This window comes from Perissodus microlepis, chromosome 5, assembly GCF_051167445.1.
Source record: "Perissodus microlepis isolate ML-2025 ecotype Zambia chromosome 5, ASM5116744v1, whole genome shotgun sequence".
Lineage (NCBI taxonomy): Eukaryota > Metazoa > Chordata > Actinopteri > Cichliformes > Cichlidae > Perissodus > Perissodus microlepis.
Genome location: NC_140465.1, coordinates 12,587,513 through 12,607,566, shown reverse-complemented (window position 1 = coordinate 12,607,566; position 20,054 = coordinate 12,587,513). Strand labels below are relative to the sequence as shown.

Here is a 20,054-nt window from a genome sequence, read left to right as displayed (position 1 = left end):
AGATCAAGCAATATGATTACAGAACAATTCCCTGCATCAGAAGCCATTAAAAGATTATTATAAACCTTCAAGAGGGCGATCTCAGTGGAGCGCTGCTTTTGAAAGCCAGATTGAAAAAGGTAACAAATCTTTAATTTGCATAGTAAAGATCTGAACTTATTTTCTACAAGTTTTTCTAATAATTTGCTTATAAGTGACAATTTTGAAAATAGGCCAATAATTACCAGTAAAGTTGGGATGAACATTCTGTTTCTTTAATGGAGGAGTTTCCTCGACTATTTAAAATACGATGGAACATAACTTTGCCTCAGTCCCACATGATAGACAGCAATGTGGGACCAATGCTGGTGAGTCCCAGACAGGAGAAAAGCAGGTAATGTATCTAAGGAGCATGACAAGAATTTCATTTTACCTATTACTGTAGTTAAGTCATTAAGTGTAATTGGAGGGAAAGAAAAGTAAATGACCCAGGGCACTGAGGACCATCATAAGGGAAGCTACTTGAGGAGATTTAGGATCTTAAGCCCATCACCTTATTTACAGAGTGATTGAGAAATGTATTGCAATCATTGTCAGAAAAGAACATAGCATGCTGAGTTGGAGGGGAAACAATCCTGTTGATAGTCTCAAATAATACCCTTGGATTATTCTTATGGAAATGTATGAGATTATTGAAATAAGAGGATCTAGCCTCTTTCACTGACTCATTATATATGTGAAGAAGCTCTACAAAGTATTTGTGATGGAAACTTAGACCTGTGGACTTCCACAGATGTTCTGCTCTTTGACGGGAATGTCGAAGATCACAAGTTTGATTATTTAACCAGGGTGTGCAGGAACTGACAGAGCAATGGCTACTGTGGTTTTGTGAGGAGCGATCTGATTAAAAGTGGCTATCAGTGTTCAATAAAAGACTTAACAAGGAGCTCAACATGGTCACAAAAAGTTATAAAATTAAAAAGAAAACTTAGAAATGATAGCTATCAATAAAGCGCCTGTACCTAATACAAACTTGGGAAAAAGTTTAAAAGTTTAAGAGTCCATAATGCTCAGGAACTTCCTAGTGGTACTATTTGATGGGTCCTCTGCACGAATGTTGAAGTCCCCAACAATGATGACCTTGCCCAACTTAATAGCAGAAGCCTGACAGAAAAGATGCTGCAGACCCAGGTGGACCATAAATTGAAATACCATACATCAGTTGATCTCTTCCAGTTTTGATCATAATCATCTCAAAAGAGCTGTAAAAGCTCGAAGAGATCATCTGGCATAAAAATGTATTTTTAAAAATCACAGCTGTTCCACCTTCTCGTCCAGAGATCTGAGGTTCACAGAAAAATGAACAGTCTGCATTGCATAGCTCTAAAAGATGTGAGACTTCATGCTGCCATGTCTCAGAGATAAACATAAAATCAAGCTAAATATAAGCTAAATTATATCAAATATAAGACTGTTGTCAATTGAGCGGGCATTGAAAACTCATTATTATACAAAATTTCAGTTATGTGAAAACAAAAAAAAATGAATTATCATCATTCAGAGTAACAATAACATTTAAAGTTGATATAGCAAATTCCATTAAAAACACTTTCTAAGTGTTTCTGCTAGTACCAAATAGCCAACATTGTTTTTTGCTGTTATTTAGTGTGTTTGTTGGCCACACATACATACAAATCCAATATTCTTTAACACAGCTTGGGTCGGGTCTCTACCACCTACTGGTAGAAGCATCTGTTCTTTTGGTTTCTGAATACACCACCAGCCAAAAACTAAACTGAGCACATGTTGTCACTAAAAACGTCATCTTTCACATACACAATCATTCAATACGTTTTATCATATTACTAAAGTGGCATGTCATTTTTTTTTATCCATTAGCAAAGTATTAATATATGTACATAATAAATTTTGCATTAAATATGCAGCAATATAATAAAAGTATTTACCTGAGTGCAACTGTTAATCACTGCTTGACTCTTTCAAAATATATATCTAATTAAAATGTGGTTGGCTGTTGTTTTTGTACCAGAGATTTCAAAGTGTGTAAATGGATGTAGTTGTCTGACTTAAATGACTTGTTTCAAATTCCTGAATGTTGTCTGCGTTCATCTTCAAACTAACAAGAAATCTAAAGAATTGGAACCAGATCCAAAGATCTGCATATCGTCAACATCTCCAGGTTTACCTCTGCTAAACTGACTGATTTTGTCTTGCAAGAGGTCTCTTTCTCTCAGTAGCCTTTGCAGCAGGTTGTTGCAGCAGGAACATAAGTGGGTTGAATTTGACTGAAATTGCTCGGTCTGGCACATGTCTTCTATCACAGAGGTGTTGCAAGGAAACTGATTGATATCCTCTTTTGAATAAACTGGAAATAAACATAATTTTGGGGTCATATTTTTTTATACTTTCCATCAGAAAACATGTTACAGTACTTATGATACATTTATTTTCCATTATAAATATATACTTGTGTTCACAACTTACCGGCAAGGTGCAGGGAGATATTGAGGATGGCTTGTAAGATACATAATACTCCTAAAGTTACAATCCCCATCCTCAGGAGTCTTCTTTCTGTAAACATACAAACAGATAAATACATAGTACATTCACAATAGTGAGACAGCTTTCTGATTACTTCAAAATCGTGACTGTTTCTTTTTTAGTTTGCATTTTTCTCATATTCTTACCTGATTGAGCAGAGTTGATGCTGCTTGTTCCAGTTTGGACCTTTTTCCCCCCAAGGTCATGTATGGTGGAATACTCAGAAAGCTCCAATTCTTCTGCCATGGCGTTAACTTACAGTGAGATGGGTTAGTCGTGCCTCAGTTTCTGTGCTGTGGCATCGGTTGTTTCTCTAATGTGACGAGTTGCCTTCACGTTATTTTCTAAAGAAAAAGCTGCTCTTGACTTGAGGAAGTGTTTTCATTGTGGTTTTATGTTGATGAGTCAGCCTCTGGAAAGATTAAATTTAGATGTAATTTTAGTTTCAAAATATGTTTCTGTACATAGTTGATTAATCACATTTATCTTTTTACTTAATTTATAATCCATTTGCATAAATACCCACCCACCTTTTAAAGACTTCATTCTTTATGCAGTTTAAAATGGTCACAAACTCAACAGAGAACCAATTTGTTAAGGTCTTGAACCAGGCTGGTCAAATTTGCTATAAATTGATCTGCAACAACGAGCAGTTCATTTTGTTTGTCAATCAGTGTTGTCAGCATATTTCAGTCTACAGTTATGATTTTGTAAAGGACAAAGGTAAAAATGTTTATTGCAAGAATTTTGATATTCAGGTAATATCACTTACACATACTTGTGATGTTATGATCTCACACTGTTCTGGTTGCAGAGACTTTTGCTGTTCAGTCATTTGGTCAGCTTCTCCTTCTGGACTGTGATCCAAACTAAGACAAATACCCACATATCTCAGCAATGAAATTGGGAATGGAGAGCCAAGGGCCATGGGGAAGAGTCATAATGATTTGACTGATCACCTACTTCTCATCTACTGGAACCATCAGCGAAAAGAAGAAAGGAAAGAAACACATCACGCAAGAATGATCTTGATCAAAAGAATTCAACAGATTTATTGAGCACATTTACTTATACTCCCCTACAGCACAAATCCTTTTAATTTGAGTACTCAATATACTTTCTCCAAGTTCCAGCCTCAAGCCAAGATGTCATTTTCATTTTATTATTGAAATGTTGCCATTTATATCACTGATGGAACAGATTTAATATTTCACAGTTTTGAAAAGCTCTAAAAATACAAAATTAGTTTTTATACTGTTTTGCCTGCTATAATGCTGCAGCCGTAAGGGATTTTTGTTTTCCTTCTGCAATCACTTGCATGCAATTCTTAAAAGTATGCTTGCATGCAAATCCAGACATATCTTCATTACTGCATTCAAAGCTAGTTGTGTTCAAAAGACTCCTTCATGGCTTTAAACGGAAGACAACTGACTTACCTCTGAATAAATAATGTGTGACTGTAGCAGAGTAATGCAGTAGTATTACTGCTCTATACAATTATACGATATCAAACCAAAACGAGCACTTTTTGCAACAAAAAAAATGTCTTCAATGAAAAAAAATCTTAAATATTATAAACAACTGAATGTAACAGATGTTCAGTGACAGGTAAACACACTCGCTACAAAAGTCAACAATTTGAAGAGGGTGCACGTGCTTCATAGTGGGTAGTAGAAAGAGGGAATATAGACTTTGCCCATCCTATTGTTATAATCTGTCTGCAATGCGATGGCAAGATTCAGGCAAAAGTTTTTGCAGAGCAGCATGCAGTATCACCTGGCATTAAGAACCCAGCCTTGATATCCTTCAGCAGCTTTGTCACCATATACACCTCCATCCATCGCATGTACAGTTAAAAAAAAAGAAAAAAATGAAGAGGGTATGGAAAAGAAAAAAAATTGAACTGGTGCTTTTATTCCCAAAGACTTGATTGCCAATTGAAAAGCAACAGATGTTTGCCCATGTGAGAAACCAACTGATGGGTTGCATTCTCAATGGCAGTGATTTCCATGTAAACACATGAAGCACAGAAGTGTTTTGTTCATTGTGTTTCAAAGCCCAGTGTTAGGCTGCACAGCTGACAGACAGTGTAGCTGGTGTTTCACGGTCATTCTCTTTGAACGTACAGTATACAGTTTCCTAACAACACCAGGTGAATATGGAAAACTTTAAAAAAAAATCACAAACAGCACTAAATAAAAGATCAATTTCCCATGAGACATATTTTACCTAAGTCCTTTACACAGAGAAGAAGCCTGTTATAATGTAATAATAAAATGAAATAAAGCTGTGGCAACAGTAACAGCTCTTGGAAATTAGGGACTGTGAAATGAAATTAAATACGTGCTAACATATTACTACAAGCTGAAACTAAATCGAAGATGCATTTCATAGATATGTTTTCATTAAAAGGAATTATACATTTGTTGAGTGTTACAACATAGAATAGTCTGTGTAAAACACACACACAGGAAATCCCACAAAAAACTGACAATAGAGACAACTGTCTGTTGAATATGCAGCTTTAAAGAATTTTCAATCATTTTTCCACCCAAAGTTTATTTTGTTTAAAAGGAGAAGGCAGCTTCTGACCAATCAGCATCTTTAGAGCTACCAGAGTCAGGGCACCTGGCTATCGTAGTGAGTCTATAAGTTGTATGATCTATTCTATACTGTTTAAATAACTGTATAAAACAAACTACGCACTGACTTGTATACAGTATGTTTTACATCATTAAGATGCTGAAAATCCAAAACCATTATTGGCACTAACAGGCCCTAAAGACTGTGTGACTCACCCATGCAACATCCACAGTAATATCCACAGACTAACCAGTTAACAAGCTAACAAGCACTGACTTTACTGTCTGTCTCTCTATAAGCCCCGAGGCTCCAAAGCAGTCTGTTTGGTATTCTTTGTCATACATGCTGCAGTTTGGGATGAACAAGCTAGTATCAGCACCAATGGAGATAAGTTGAGTGTACAGTTTTGTACGGGTTTGTACTACTGAACCGCCTCAGCAGCAAGCAAATACAGGGAGCCAAAGAGGAAAGCACGATTACGTTAGACAACCTGTTCTCCTGTTAAAGTCTGTGATGTCTCTGATTTTAATTGCTGACAGTTAATTTTTTAACCGTAAAAAAACTAAGTAGGCGTTAGACAGGTAACACTTTTGTAAGTAAAAGCATATCTGGTGTCCTATTGTACAAACTTAGTTCATATCAAACCTCCAGGTATACCAGTGGAAAAGATGTGGCTGAGTATAGCATTATCCATGTTGTCATCTAACCATGACTAATTATAGCACTCTTATATTTTGTCTTTCAAAATGTGGAAATGCTATCTCAGTGTTTTTAAGCTTACATAACAAAGATTGTACATTTGACTGGCATAACCTTCTACCCAAAATGTAGTGGTATGCAAAAACTTGTGTCATCATATGCAGGATCAGCCACCGCCTGTCAACCTCAGGGCGAAGCTGTAACAAGGTACATGTGAATTACACATGTGATGGGGCTCCTACATACACTGACGCCTGTTAAGCTTACATTTATGTATGAACTCTGATCCAGCCAATTTAATTTTCCCCAGAGGTGAAATGCTTGGGAGGAAAATGCTAATATATGTCACCTGAGTAGACTGCCACTGTCAAAGCAATACTTTATCATTTCAAATTAAAGCTTGAGTGCTGCAAATGATACAAATACTGACAATGCTGTACCACTCCCATATCCTCCTAACAACCACATGGGAGTCCTACATGATAGAGATGTGGAGATGGGTGAAATTAATGGGTGTGTTCAGACAGAGCAGCACTGCTTCGTGACATGCAAGTGGATTACAGGAGGCAACAGTGCATTCTAGTGGCCAAGAGGAACATCAAAATTTGCATTGGGTTGTAGTTAGTGCCAGAATTTTGGGGAAAATACGCTTTTCAAATGACTAATACAGTGATCCAGTGTCTTTGTATTTTTGATATTACATGTTTACAGGTTTCCTTTTTAATCAAAAGATCATGCCGTCATGCTGCTAAGGCTCAACTTTAACTAACCTGGCAAAACCAATTGGTGATTGGTAGTTCTCTCACTCATGACTAGAGTGAGAGCACTACCAAAAAAATAAATAAAAGATGATTTTGGGCTGTGTGGCTTTGAAAGATACAAGTATATCATACGGTATTTATAGCTGTGTCCATCCATGCAGAAAAAAACAATCCCAAAATCAGAGGCAGAGGCACACACACTGCACGCATGGTCACTGCGCACATTCACTAGCAAACACTGAGCCTTTCATGCATACCGCCGTCTCCCAATATTCCATATCATGCACCTGTGCACACACACTTTCACATTCAGTTAAATGTATTCAGATGCACTGGTGCAGGAGGGCACGCAGAAGGATCCAGCAGCACACGTACAGTTATTTTAGTGTGTGTTTGCACACAGAGCTGGTTTTTGAAAAACAATACATTTATCGTGGAAACAATAGAAACAGAAGTCATAGGTGTGCAGGTGTGTGTGTCTGGATGTATCCACTAGTGCTTACACTGTCATTCAGCTGGCAGGAACCACATATATCAATGTAGCAGGTATTTGAGGGACTGCTTTTAGCCAGCATACTAAACAGATGCCTCAGTATATTTAATATTATTTAGCGTAAAATGTTTCTCGGGGTTTTCAAAGCACTCTTGGCAACCAGCTCTATTTTTTGCAAACCATCGCCTACAATTTGGTTAGCGTGCAATGCTGATTTCAAATACAGAGTCTGAGTATATCATGTGCAACTTTGTCTACCATAAAATCGGTCAGGATGACCGACAATTCGTCTTCTGCGAAAGAAACGAGCCTGATGTGACATGTTGTTTCTCATTAGTGGCGTGCAGCTCACTCCTTTCCCTCTTAAAACAAATATTCTGCCTTGAACATGTGCGTGACAGCTGGAGATGAGTACTCAGTTAAGTGGAAGAAAATAAATCAAAGCACAGTTGCCATCTTTTCGTGATGATTTGTCTAATTCTTGTGCGTCCACGCAGGGGAGGGGAGGAGAAGAGATGGAGAGGTAGCAAGGGAATGAGGAAGAAGAGGTGGAGTGTGTGTGTGTGGCATGGAGATTTGTGAGAGTGTACGGTGGAAAAGATGGGTACAGAGCGAGTCAGAGAGACAGAGACAGAGAGAAAGTGTGTGTTTGGACCAGCTGCACAGCAAATCTGTTTATTCTGCACAATTTGGCATCAAACACAACAGACTGCTGAGTGCTTGCTACTGCTTGTGGTGCCCCATTAAAATGGAATTTATTGCTGCCTTAAGAGCAAGCCCGAATTACACATTTTTCCCTCTCTGCTCCGTTCTTCTTTCTCTCTCATTTGCACTTTTTTTCTCCGGCTGTGGTGATGGCAGTGCCTCCAATTCTTGCACCACCTGTCAGACAAGTCAGAATGGCTCATTACAGACCCAAACAGGCAGGTATTGTAGGCATGCCCACCCACAAGTCAGCCATCACCACCATCTCCACTGTCACCTGAGTGAGTAGCACTGAGACATCACTGGAAAGAACCTGGAGTTTTCATGAATGCCATGATAATATTGCGGCATGCAAATGCTATATAATACTCGTGTTTCATTTTCCAGCACGTCTCCCGCTTATTTTGTTGAAAAATGTCATCAAAACGCGCAGGCCAGCTTATAATAATCAAATATTTGGTTGAACATCAGTCTGCGAACGTTTCCATTAACACTTGTAACCAGAACTTCTGCGGCAAAGCGAGCACAAACTCTGTGCCCACATCACGCAACATAAATCTCCTCAACCAATGATAAATTCATATTTAATGACCATTGCCATCGTCTGGGAAGGAGGTGCATTCTTTCATTATTGCCTCTTTCCCCTGCTGCTTGGTTGAGATAATTGATTTCTCTGTGGTAACAAGGTATCGACCACAAATGGTAGCCAGCTAAGACAGCGGTTCGATTCAAAGGAGGGGTGGAGAGGGAGTGGAGTTTTAAAAAAAAGAACAAGGGATGGAGCTGAAGACGAGAGCGCAAGAGTTCTGAAAGTCAAAAAGCCACACAATTATTTGCAGTTAAGCAAACACGGGTGGGTGTAAATTGGACAATGATTCTTGTCCTGTTTTCAGGCTTTTTAAAGGCAGAACATAGTTTGGTATTTCAGCTGTTCGCAGTGCTGTGCATTTAATCCGCCAAATGGAAAGCATATTGATCACACAATCTGTCACATAATTCATTGAAAAGAGTGTCAGAAACAAATCTGGAGGACCACTTTTCAAGCACATGCTTAGCCTGCTAAAGAAGCAGTTTATTGGCCCCGTTTACGAATATGCACAACCGTACCTTTGCTCGGCAAAACACCTGAATTAACAGCTGGTTCAGCCCAGCTTCTTTTCTTGATATGATTTTAAAAGTATATCTCAATGATGCCTTGCCTAATTCACAAACAAGTTTTCCACTCTGAAGATCAAGTTCTCAAAACACAGAATTAACGTGTACAGAGCATTTCTCTGGTGCTTTACTTGACTTTTTTTCCTTCAGAGATGTATTGATTAGATGCGTTATTAGATGTTCTGATTTGACAGTCATCCATTTCTTTGACATCAGCCTGACCTTAAGCAGACAATGGTGTAGACGGCGTGTACATGCCGCACGGCCAAAAGGTTGACACGTACACTTTATTTTCACTCAATAACGGCAATAAGTAAACCTTGTGAATTGGGTAATTTATTGATTACATTCAGTTTCCAGAGACGGTGGTGGTAGTATTGTTGTTCCCTTTGCCATCACTGCCTGCAATTCACTGTATAAATAGAGGAATTAAACAGTGTTGTTGTTATGTGTTTACCAGCTTACACTGTAATTTATTTAAGAGCTCTTAATTGGACTACTTACTCATTTGGCCCTCGCTGGTCCCATAGCAGAACGGAGCTCTATCACTGCACACTGGGGCATGCTGGAATATGGAGCTACAGAGACACACTGCACACAGCCAGCTGTTTGATGTCTGCAACCGTCGAGCGTATGCTGCACCGTACAGCATAAATAAACACACAATCCCCCGATGAGAGGACAGATCGACACACAGGAGACCTTATTTCAGGCTAATGAACTATTAATGCTGATTTGAAATTCAAACATTTTTGGAGGGTCTTTTTTTTTGCAGTCATTCGAGGCTCGCTGTGTGTGAGACAGAGAATGAAAGGAAGAGAGAACAAACCAATTTGGATGAACTATGCGCACACTATTTTCACACACGCACGCACACACTCGACACAGCTGGGCTTAGATCTCTGAGGGGCTGATGTGTTGCTGAAGCTCTGTATTAAATGAGGCCATAGAAAATCTATGTCAATGGGTTCAGCCTGGCTTAGCACTCTCCACAGTAACTGTTAATGGAATAACTATAAGATGTATAAATGATCACTGCTTTAATTCATAATAATGTTGGACCTCATCGCCTGCCCATTCAGCCCAACAGATTATGGAAATAGCTGTAATGACTATTGGAACAATGAGCCAAATTGCATTATCATTCAGTGCCACGTCAGCTTTGGAATAGCTGGTACGGTGCTTTTGCCCTTTCACTGAAGATCTTCAATAGCAATGGCCAGCATTCAATTTACACCAGGAAAAATTAAGCATTAAACATGAAAGGTTTTAGGCTGTGCATTAATAACCTGCTGATTTAATAGGGTAATACTAATCCATGTTCAAGTATAAGAGGGTTTTGTTTAGACTGAATTACCAGTAACAAAATGATATCCTACACGTCTGGTCTTACATGCTCTACAGTCTTCTTTCAGCCGGGTTCCTCAACCCACATGTCTAACCTCTTGCACAAATACCACCTACCAACACAAAAGAAACACTCTTTGCGTTTTATTTTTAGTTCAGGCATTGACTTCCACATTATATGAGCAAAGACAAAGAGATAAATGTTAAGATTCACAGGCTCTCTGATGAATGACAATCGTTTACACGTTATTTCATTAGAGAATGAAGGAATACATGTACAAGGATGTATCAAATATGCATAAAATAATGCAGTATTACAGGATTCTTACAACCACAAACAGCAGGATGTAGTTTTCATAAGTCAAAATGTTTCCGTTTTTATCCAAATGAATATCTCACCCCAAATGCCTTTATTTGAACCGGTACCATCACACAGAGATTTGCTACAGGTGATGATGAGAGCAGAAGACTGACTTTTCTTATCGTTAGTCTAATGGTACAAGAAAGCTACAAATACTTCACTGTGCGTGCATGCAAATGAGTTTTCACAGTAATACATTAAAACAGCTGAAGCTTTATTTTGTTATGACCGCATAAATGTGAGTCACAGATCTCTTGACTTAACCATCCCACGTTAGTAGAGTAACTTCTAAATATCTGCTGATATATTAAATGAAAGGAGTGCCACGATTTCTGACTGATTACGTACATAGTATACAGTATGGTGTCTTTATAGGTTACGATTGCACATGGAAAGTGGTGCAACAGCAGCCTCTAGTGGTAAATGTTACCATGTAGAAAATACACTTTGGTTTTTACAGTGTGCAAAAAGCATTCTAATTTCCCAACGGGTATCAGTGTTTACACAGAATATATTTTTTAAGTATTTGAAAGTTTTTCTCAAAAAAATGCCATGATTGGTAAAGATCAGAGCATGTCAACATGAATATATAAAACAAAACATAAAATCATTAAAACAAATGTTTTAATGATACGGCAACCAATGCTCTCAACAAGCCAATATTAGTGATTCTCACCTCTTTGTTCATTCTAGCTCTGTGTGCTTTTCATGTGTGCTGATGCATACCAATGACTTTCTTATGGTCTATGATGCATCCATGTAACTGTGGTTACAACCACATGTTCGGGGGGGCAGCATTGAAAACAGCATTAAACATCACATGAAGTAGGAAATCTCAATCCTAAATTAGTGTGAGTATGGTTGCTCGGTCATTAAAAACTCTTATAATCAGAGACGGAGCCGATAATAAAACATTAGTGATTAAAGATACAAAAAAATCCTACATTCTCTCATCTTTTGAAAAGAACAAAAATCTTGTTAGAAAGCTTTCTTAAAAAATATCTTCAGTAATTAAATTGGTAAAGTTATTGTGCTAAATTTGCATAGTCAGATTCCAACATGATTATATAAATACACATATATATTCATTTACTGCAGTAAGTAACCTAGAAGCATAATGTAGTGAGGGTTTTTTCTTTCATTACCATTACTTTAGCTGGGGGGAAGCAAAGAAGCTTCCCTGGCGATTACAGGCAGATGTCGCTTTGCTCTTGCTCCCAAATCTAAGGATGAAGAGGTCGGGGTTGAAGGGAGCACACAGAATTAGAAGGTTAGTAAAAGTCATTTCAGACAAACAACTGAATCACTATTAAGATTATTGTTTTCAGGGAAAACCAGGAAACAATTCCTTATGTGGACAACTGAGTTAACTTAATTTGATTATTGACTGCTCTCTATGCAGGCAGTCATGTTACTTGCACGTGGCTTTTAACGCCCTGAAAAACTTTCACAATCCAACATTTTCCAATTCTCTCTACCATAAAATATTGAGAGACAAATTTCTGCATATCCAACCTGAAGCCTTTAGTTAATATCATAAATGCATAGGAATATCCACAAGATGTTTTATGTCCCGCTGATTAAATGACAAGAACAGCAATGGATCTGCTCTAGTCCAGTCTCAGTAAGTACTGCTAGTGGCACAGCATGTTTATACTTGTACTTTTTACAATGTGACAAATTGAAATGTGTCATGTCTCTTGGAACCTATGAGGGAAGAAACAGCTTCACTTTTTTTAGACAAGTATGTGGATTTTGAATGCTGAAGTTCCAAAATCCTGAAGTCTCTACATGATGTTGCTCACAGGATGAGATGTGAGGTCAAATATGTCCAATATTCTGTCGTTTTGCCAGTTGATGCATCATATACAGTACCAAATAAATTATAGCCAGAATCCTTTTATTCATGTATTTTCTTGATTACTTATCCACCTAAGGGTCTTTGTAATAGTATACAGAAAAATAAACTGGAAATTTAAAATTTGTCTGTCTTTAGCTCATAATTAAAGTGTGTGTTTTGGAACTTCCTGAAGCTTGTTATGTTGAGGGCAGAGATGTGAAAAAACTAAACCATCAGATGTAAATTTGACTGATTTAAATTGATAACATTTCAGTCTGGATAAGATGTATCAATCTAACAACTCTGCTTTGATCTTGTCTACTGTGAAAAGAATTGGAAAAAGAGAGTGAACTCACAAGGTGGTACTGGAGAGGGTCTGCTTCATGCGCTGAGACAGTGAACTGGAGGAAGGTGTTTTGGCCATCATCTGGTGCTCTGGAGTAGTTACTGGCCCCAGTATGCTCACTACAGATAAACCCATAAATCAACAGAACCTCAATTTAACAAGACAATATTATCAAATCTGTTGAGTATAAATGCTGAAAAAAAAGGATTAAGGTTGGTTGATTTGATTTGATTTTTATCATATACCCATTTGCTCCACCAGTTCTAAAATCTAATCAAACCCACTTTTATCGGGGTATTCATTTTAGAGGAGCCTTAATGTACCTTTCATTGATTTACCTTTGTGGTTTGGAGTGTCAGTGTTGTGAGCATTGTCAATGCTTGCATTATCTGGATAAGCAAACTGGCTCCAATAGCTGTCTGGAATACTGAGCAAGCGCTCTATAACCTAAGAAGACAGGAAATAAATCCATTATTTATAGTCGAACACACTGAAGGACAAACACTGATCACTGAGGTACAACCATACACACCCCCACACACACACACTATGTGCTACTTTATAAGACATGCATTAGAGTTCTAAACATAATGCCTATACTGAGAAGCCAGTCCTTATTCTTCCCTTTACCCTTGGTTGCCTGTTGGTGTCGTGCAGGATGGTCATAGGGTCTGGGTTAGGAACAGCATGACCTACAAGGGTGGGGCCAAACACCCTGGCCAGGTTATTTACATCCATCTTGGTGTCCACACTTCGAGACACCCTGATAATAGAAAGAAATTCAGTCTTCTTGAGCTGACCTTATAATGCAGATTCAAGAGATTTCATAATTACAAACTGTAAATCTTGTGTATTAAGCAGAGTAAATTAAAAATAAGATAAAAGGATTCTTAACACGACTAAAGAAAGGAATGAAAATTACTTCTGCAGATGGATCATCACACAGGCCAGTGTGTCTCGGTTTGGCTGAGGCAGCTCACTCATCGTCTGATACAACATAGCAAGACTGTTGTCATCATCCTGGATTTCTACAACATCCAAAAAAAATTAATAAATAATAAGTACATAAGATATTTTATATTCATGGATACTCTTCCCTCTATCCCAGGCAGGAAATTCAACCACTCAGTGCAAATTCAGCTCTCTTAAAATAAAAGCGTCAAACATTCAAACACATAAGAATTCCTGCAGGTCCTGCAGTCTCACAAACTCACCCGCTGCTTCCATGAAGGCTTTGTTGAGGTGGAAGGTGAGCAGTGGCTCTGGAAGGTTTCTGAGGAAGTCTTTGAGGACGCCTGCAATGACATTGATGTCTTCGACTTTGTTAAGAGGAGGTAGAGTCTTTCCTCTAATGAGCTTTTCCTTCAGCTCTTTCACCACACGCTCATGACCAGAGACTCTGTACAGGCCAACCTGGGGTAAGGAGGAAAAAAAGAAACTAGAACTCAGCTCTCACTGTCCAGCCTTACTGTGACTCTGCTTTACTTTGAAGTAAAATACCTAATTAGATGGAAACAATCTACTGTAATCACTTAACGGAAAGGATTGAACTGTTAACATGCAAACAACAAGTAAACAGGGCTTCAATAATGCCTTTCCCACCTCATGTAGGCCTCTTTTTTCAATCTCCTTAATGCAGTAGATAACCAAAGCAGGGATCATTGGAGCAGTGAGTGGAGCAAAGTCAGCCAGAGTAGACTACACAAGAATTATATCAATTAATTTCTATGTAGGTGTGAAAAAAAAACAAATCATGCAAAATATATGGAATAGAAGTGATGAGACCAATAAGAACAATGTACCTCTGTGTTCTTGACAGGAGTATTAAGAGCAGTAGGATTACAGGGCATGGGACACAGGTCACGACACTCAGGATGGGCCACAGCCCTGCAATCCTGGCAGCGAAGATACAGCTTGCCAAACTTTGTTCTTCTTCCACATGACACACAAAACTCTGACCGGATCACCTTAGTGATAGAGGGAACACAACTCAATTAAACAGGCTGGTAGGAATTAAGAAGATAGAGATATAATCTCAGTTATTTACGTGAATTCATTTTAGTCAAGAATTTAGCCGTACTGTTTTGGAGATGAAGTGATGTTTCTTTCCTCCTCCATTAGTTTTGGGAGTCTGGAGTTGGGCTGGAAATTCTGAGACAGGTGTTCTGGGAGCCTCACTGACAGTTTCAGAGTTGTCAGTAGTCGGTGTATCAATCCAAGATGGAGCAACTGCAGGCACATGTAATGTCACATGTAAATCAAACCCCAAAACACTGAGGAAACTCACCAGTCCAAATCACTTATTTCAAGCGTACATTGGTTGTTTGGTATGATCATGTTGCTTTCAAGTGTGTTTGTAAGAGGCTATAAATAAAAGATGAAGAAAATTCTTACCGCTCTTCTTTCTGCTGCGCGTCCAGTAGGGCACGGTCTCAATGGTGGAGACAGCCTCAACAGCACCACCATTTACAGGTACAGTGATGGTTGTTTTGGCCACAATGGATTCATTCATCTGAAGTGTAAGGAAGGAGATATTTCATACTAATTCATAGATACAATCACCTAAACTTAGGCTTACAGATCCAGACTTTTTTAATGTTATTTAGCACATCCAGCTGCAGAGGTCAGTATTACCCTATCTGATGGGCATCCAGTAGAGCGAGGCTTCTTCACTGCCTGCAAGTGACCTTCTGAAGGTTTTCTGGAGGAACGCTGTGGATTGAAATTGAATTTTCAGAACCAAAGTAAATATCAAGAGACATCTGATGTCCCTTCTGACACTGAAACATGTCAAGATGACACAGAAAATAAAAAAAATCAATGCAAGAAAAGACTCGTGTGCAAAATGTGATTTAAGGCATGACTCACTCGTTTCTGTCGTCTGCGCAATCTAACATTCTTCATCACAGATGAATCCCAGTCCTGCAGAAAACCACAGCATTTTACATTCACTTGGCCAATTTACTATTGATGTTTCTTAAAAACAAACAAACAAAAAAAAACAACTATGCTGTCACACCATTTGATCAGCAGTTCGCATAACATAAACCTTTAAGGATCATTTTACCAAAGAGTCATCCGTATGGTCGTAGCTGATGTCTGACAGCAAAGAAGCCGATTCATCAATAGTAGTCAGTCTGTAAGACAGATCAAGTTAGTTGTCTGTGTATATGCCAAGTTTAAGAATAACACTGTTTTAATCACGCATATGAAATTCTCTCCCTTAAAGTGTTCATGCATATGTGCTAACCTGCTAAATGCAATAAAAGTTTAGCTTGTCTTTGCTCAGAGTATAGCCATTTCTTCTCAGCTTGTTTTTGTCCCTCTCCCATGAAGAAGACGAAGAAGACGAAGAAGACGAAGAAGAAGAAGAAGAAGAAGAAGAAGACGAAGACGACGAAGGAGGAGGAGGAGGAAGAAAGAAACAGAAGTGTCTCCTTCTGACCTTCGGCTGGAGTTGAGGTTGCTCTTTGCAGCTTGTGCTGCCTGGGAGTGGGCATTGAGGAAGGCCAGGGCTGAACGCTGTTCCTCACTGAGGAGGACGCTGCCACCGTTGTTCTCTGAAACCAGCAGCTCTCGGATCAGCTGTAGCTGACGCTCCTTTTATACGCAAGGTTGAAAGAAACATGTTCATTTAGAAAAATGCATAACTGTCAGTCAGCAACAAATTAATTTTGTAATCTACACAGTGAAATGGGCATCGTCATTATCTGAATATGAATCTTCATCTATTCTTTCTCCATCTAATTTCACATCAGCAATCCTGCTGGTTACATAAAGAAAGAGTAGAAAGAAAAACAAACAGTAGCACTGACTAGCTTCTCATATACGGCCTCAGCTTTCTGCCGCCGGCGGATCTCCACGTCCACCTGGTTTCGAGCATGTTTTAGTTTGACCTCCAAGGCTCCCCTCTCCGTGTCCGCTTTAGCCAGCATCTCCTTACAGGAAACTAGCTCCTCACCTGCCTGCAGCCATTTCCTGCGGCAATCCTCAAAGTTCACTGCCATCTGGAGGAACTCTGGAAAACAAGACAAGGGGATTGCTGTATTGCTGCTGTGCACGCTGTACAATTCCTTATTTTTATTACAAAACTTGTGTATAAGTTCAACAAGGAAGATCTGTATCTCCTCATCTGTCCATTTTAACAGTGTTTGGCTGTTAGTCTATTTATTACATCACTTCTACTTTCCCACGCTGCAAAGCTCAATGCTAACACCATTGCTGTAGTCCAATCATCTTTCTTCAAACCAATTACCCTCAACTCTTCTTTAAATAGTACTGCTTATCTTTCATTCTCCCTTCCCGACCCCTTTGTGCAACCCACCTCCTCCCCATCCTTGCTTCATCCAAGGCTCCATCTTATCTTCAACGCCACAATCAGCATCTACACTCAAGGGGATCATGTCTTAATTCCCATCACCGCTGGGATTTTGTTCTGTTGTGATGGATCATTGGATTGTAATCGCCAAATAGCATAACTGAATTCTCTGTAACAATAAATCATGTTCAATTGCTTCTAATGATGCCTCCTAATTGAAATTTAGATCTGTTATTTATAATCTATACTATTTAGAAAGAGGACAAAAACATAAGATTGTTTGTAGTAAGTGAATAAATAAAAAATAAATGGAGATGATTGTAACTTTCTATTTATTTTACTACACTCCTAATCGTTATTTCAATTTCTATTTGTATCATCAGGTGCGTTATCAATATTCACTAGCCTTCTATAACCCTGACTGAGTGAACCTTTAAGTTACTAATGCAGAGGCTCTATAATCAGTGCTGCTTCTGTGTCCATACAATTCATCACACCCTCTAACAAGTAATCGGATGGGAGGAGCAGTTTGGTGTTAATAAGTTGGCTGAAATACATCCACCTTAGTACAGCTACCAAGTATAACACAATTCCAGAGCAGATGCGCTTAATGCTATTACTTAACGCTTACAAACACTGCAGTTTAACTGAAAGGCTTCTACAAAGGTGACTAATACCAAAGCTACGTAAGAAATTAACTTACGTGGTTCAATGCTCTCATTCAGGCCGTCGACCTGGGCTCTGAGACTCTCAAACTGGTTGTACAGGTTCACTGCTGACAGCTCCATGGTGTCTTTCTGTAGATGTGTTTGCTGAAGATTAGTGAGACAATAATGTTCCTTTCACTTTAATTACACTTCACACTCTTAGTAATGAATCGAGTCAAAATGGGCAGCCACGTTAGACAAAAGGTTTATCGTATGACAAATAAATACTAGGTTTGTTTCCTTGTTGTTTAAGCACTAATATTGGCATTATCGTCAGTTTATTCAAACACTCGCAAGCGGCTAAGCTAACTCAATGCTAGGTTTATCATTACGATGAAGTCACTGGCATGCTAGCGCTAACTTTAGCAGGCTTGAGGTCAGCTGACTGTGCAGCCTATCGTTAAAGTAACCGAAAGAACACAGAAACAACATAAACAACGTACCTATGCAATAAAGATGTTGTAACAGTGTGACGGGCAATGTAATGTAACACAATCCGATGCTAAGAGCGACGCTTATCCCCACAGTAACAACAAAGCCACACCTGCCCGATTAAGTTTACACATTCTTCTCCAAAGTTCAAAATCAGCGCCGCTTTTCTTCCTCGTCTATTGAAACCGGAAGTTTGTGCGTTCTGGCACCCCCATGGAACCGGAGTTGTAACTGCACCATAAATGTGCAGCTCTTTATGTCCGATTGAGTTCGAGTCATTGAGGGCCTTACGTAAGGATAACGAAAAAATAAACGAGAAGAAGGCAACCCTGCGTGTTCTACTGCATGTGCAATCATCAGATTTAATCTCTCATATGATTAGCAAATAGCAAGCAGCTTTCATTATCTGAAACGTTGCTGCATGAAAAAATAAAGAAATTATTCTAACATTTTATTGTTAAATACCTAATGATTAGTTCCATAAAAATGTACAACTTTTGATCATCATATAGGATGCTTTTTCTTTTTACTTTATCCACTGATCTAGTTTTTAACATGCTCTAGTTATATTGTAACTATTAATTAACTGATACATATTATTTTCCCTTACAGATCCATTGTATTGCTTCATCCAATATACATGAGGACATTGAAAGATGTGAAAAGAACTGCTCCAGTTAATTTATCAATCTCTTTATTAGTATTAATTATTATGATTATTACTATTTAATTAAGACACTAATCCGCAAGGGTGGTAGAATCATTGGTCAGAATTTGGAAGTTTTTGAGTGAGTGACAGACAGGAGGTCACTGAACACACTGCTCTCCATTATGGACAGCCCAGCACACCCTGCTCCACACTTCTGAGGCAGCAGAGCTCCTTCTCACTCTCTGACTGATTCATCCTCGCTGACATAGAAAAGACTGCACTATCTCATAGTATAAGCAGGGGCGGATGTAGAGAAATTTTCTTAGGGTGGTATGATGGTGGCATGGAAATCAAATGGGTTGGCAGTTCAAAGCCATTTTTTACACATATGCAGGTGTTACAATCTGTAATATCCATTATACATATCGTTAAAATACATCAAATGCAGTACATAGACACATGTTTCATATAAATATACTCTATAAATTTCTTATTTTCTTTAGCCCACATAATTAAACATTTCAGTTACATAAAACATGCAAATTTTGATTTTATGTACTGTATAGCCTATATAATAAGTATGTAGTCCAATAAGTATAAAATCCAGAAAGCTACAGAACATAGGGGGGGTGTCATTTACAAACACAAGTCTAACTTAGTTTCACACTCTTTTTTTCTTAGAAACAATCAATGCTTACATGCTTAAATTTACACAAAATGCCAGAAATCTGCAGTCATGAACACATTTTTCACCAACATCTCAAAACCTATTAAAGATTAAAGGTGAGTGGATGGAATGACCGCTATATAAAACAGTTTAAAGGTAATGTTTGAAAAGCACGGCAACTCAGAGTGTAATGAAAGAAACAAAACCTTAAATAAACACTGCATTCTTGATGGATTTTAACTGACTTAGTGCAAGCAATCGTTGCCAGTACGATTGTTTATTATGTTATTATGTACTCTGTGTTAATGTGTTGCATCATCTGTTATAGGTTTCCCGTTCATTTTCAGTTGTGTTAAATACATAAATAAAAAATACAGTGAAACAATAAAACTGGGGTTTCTGACAGTATTCATCTTTGCTGAAGCTCCACATAACTGCACTGGACCACAC

General features: G+C 38.4%; 1 protein-coding gene and 1 long non-coding RNA gene across 3 annotated transcripts; both read right to left on the bottom strand.

The window, feature by feature from the left end:
- Nucleotides 1-1,608: 1,608 nt before the first annotated feature.
- LOC146386707 (uncharacterized) lies at nt 1,609-2,839 on the bottom strand. The gene is made up of 3 exons (XR_014800174.1): nt 2,688-2,839; nt 2,485-2,571; nt 1,609-2,365 (listed from the first exon to the last, which is right to left on the bottom strand). It is a non-coding gene; the product is annotated as an uncharacterized LOC146386707 (long non-coding RNA).
- A 7,494-nt stretch (nt 2,840-10,333) lies between these two features.
- On the bottom strand, nt 10,334-18,484 carry LOC146386706 (rac GTPase-activating protein 1-like). 2 transcript variants are annotated; one of them, XM_084927939.1, is made up of 17 exons: nt 18,300-18,484; nt 17,853-17,961; nt 16,647-16,849; nt 16,277-16,431; nt 15,899-15,968; nt 15,700-15,753; nt 15,466-15,543; nt 15,226-15,343; nt 14,912-15,060; nt 14,634-14,798; nt 14,434-14,529; nt 14,046-14,244; nt 13,754-13,859; nt 13,462-13,594; nt 13,170-13,278; nt 12,842-12,950; nt 10,334-11,868 (listed from the first exon to the last, which is right to left on the bottom strand). In XM_084927939.1, the coding sequence occupies exons 2-17, from the start codon at nt 17,935-17,937 to the stop codon at nt 11,793-11,795; spliced, it is 1,905 nt and encodes a 634-aa protein (XP_084784065.1). In that variant the 5' UTR covers nt 17,938-17,961; nt 18,300-18,484; the 3' UTR covers nt 10,334-11,792. The 2 variants fall into 2 exon arrangements, with proteins under 2 accessions (XP_084784065.1, XP_084784062.1); XM_084927936.1 differs by having other exon boundaries at nt 10,335-11,868; nt 17,853-17,946; nt 18,300-18,483.
- Nucleotides 18,485-20,054: the final 1,570 nt, after the last annotated feature.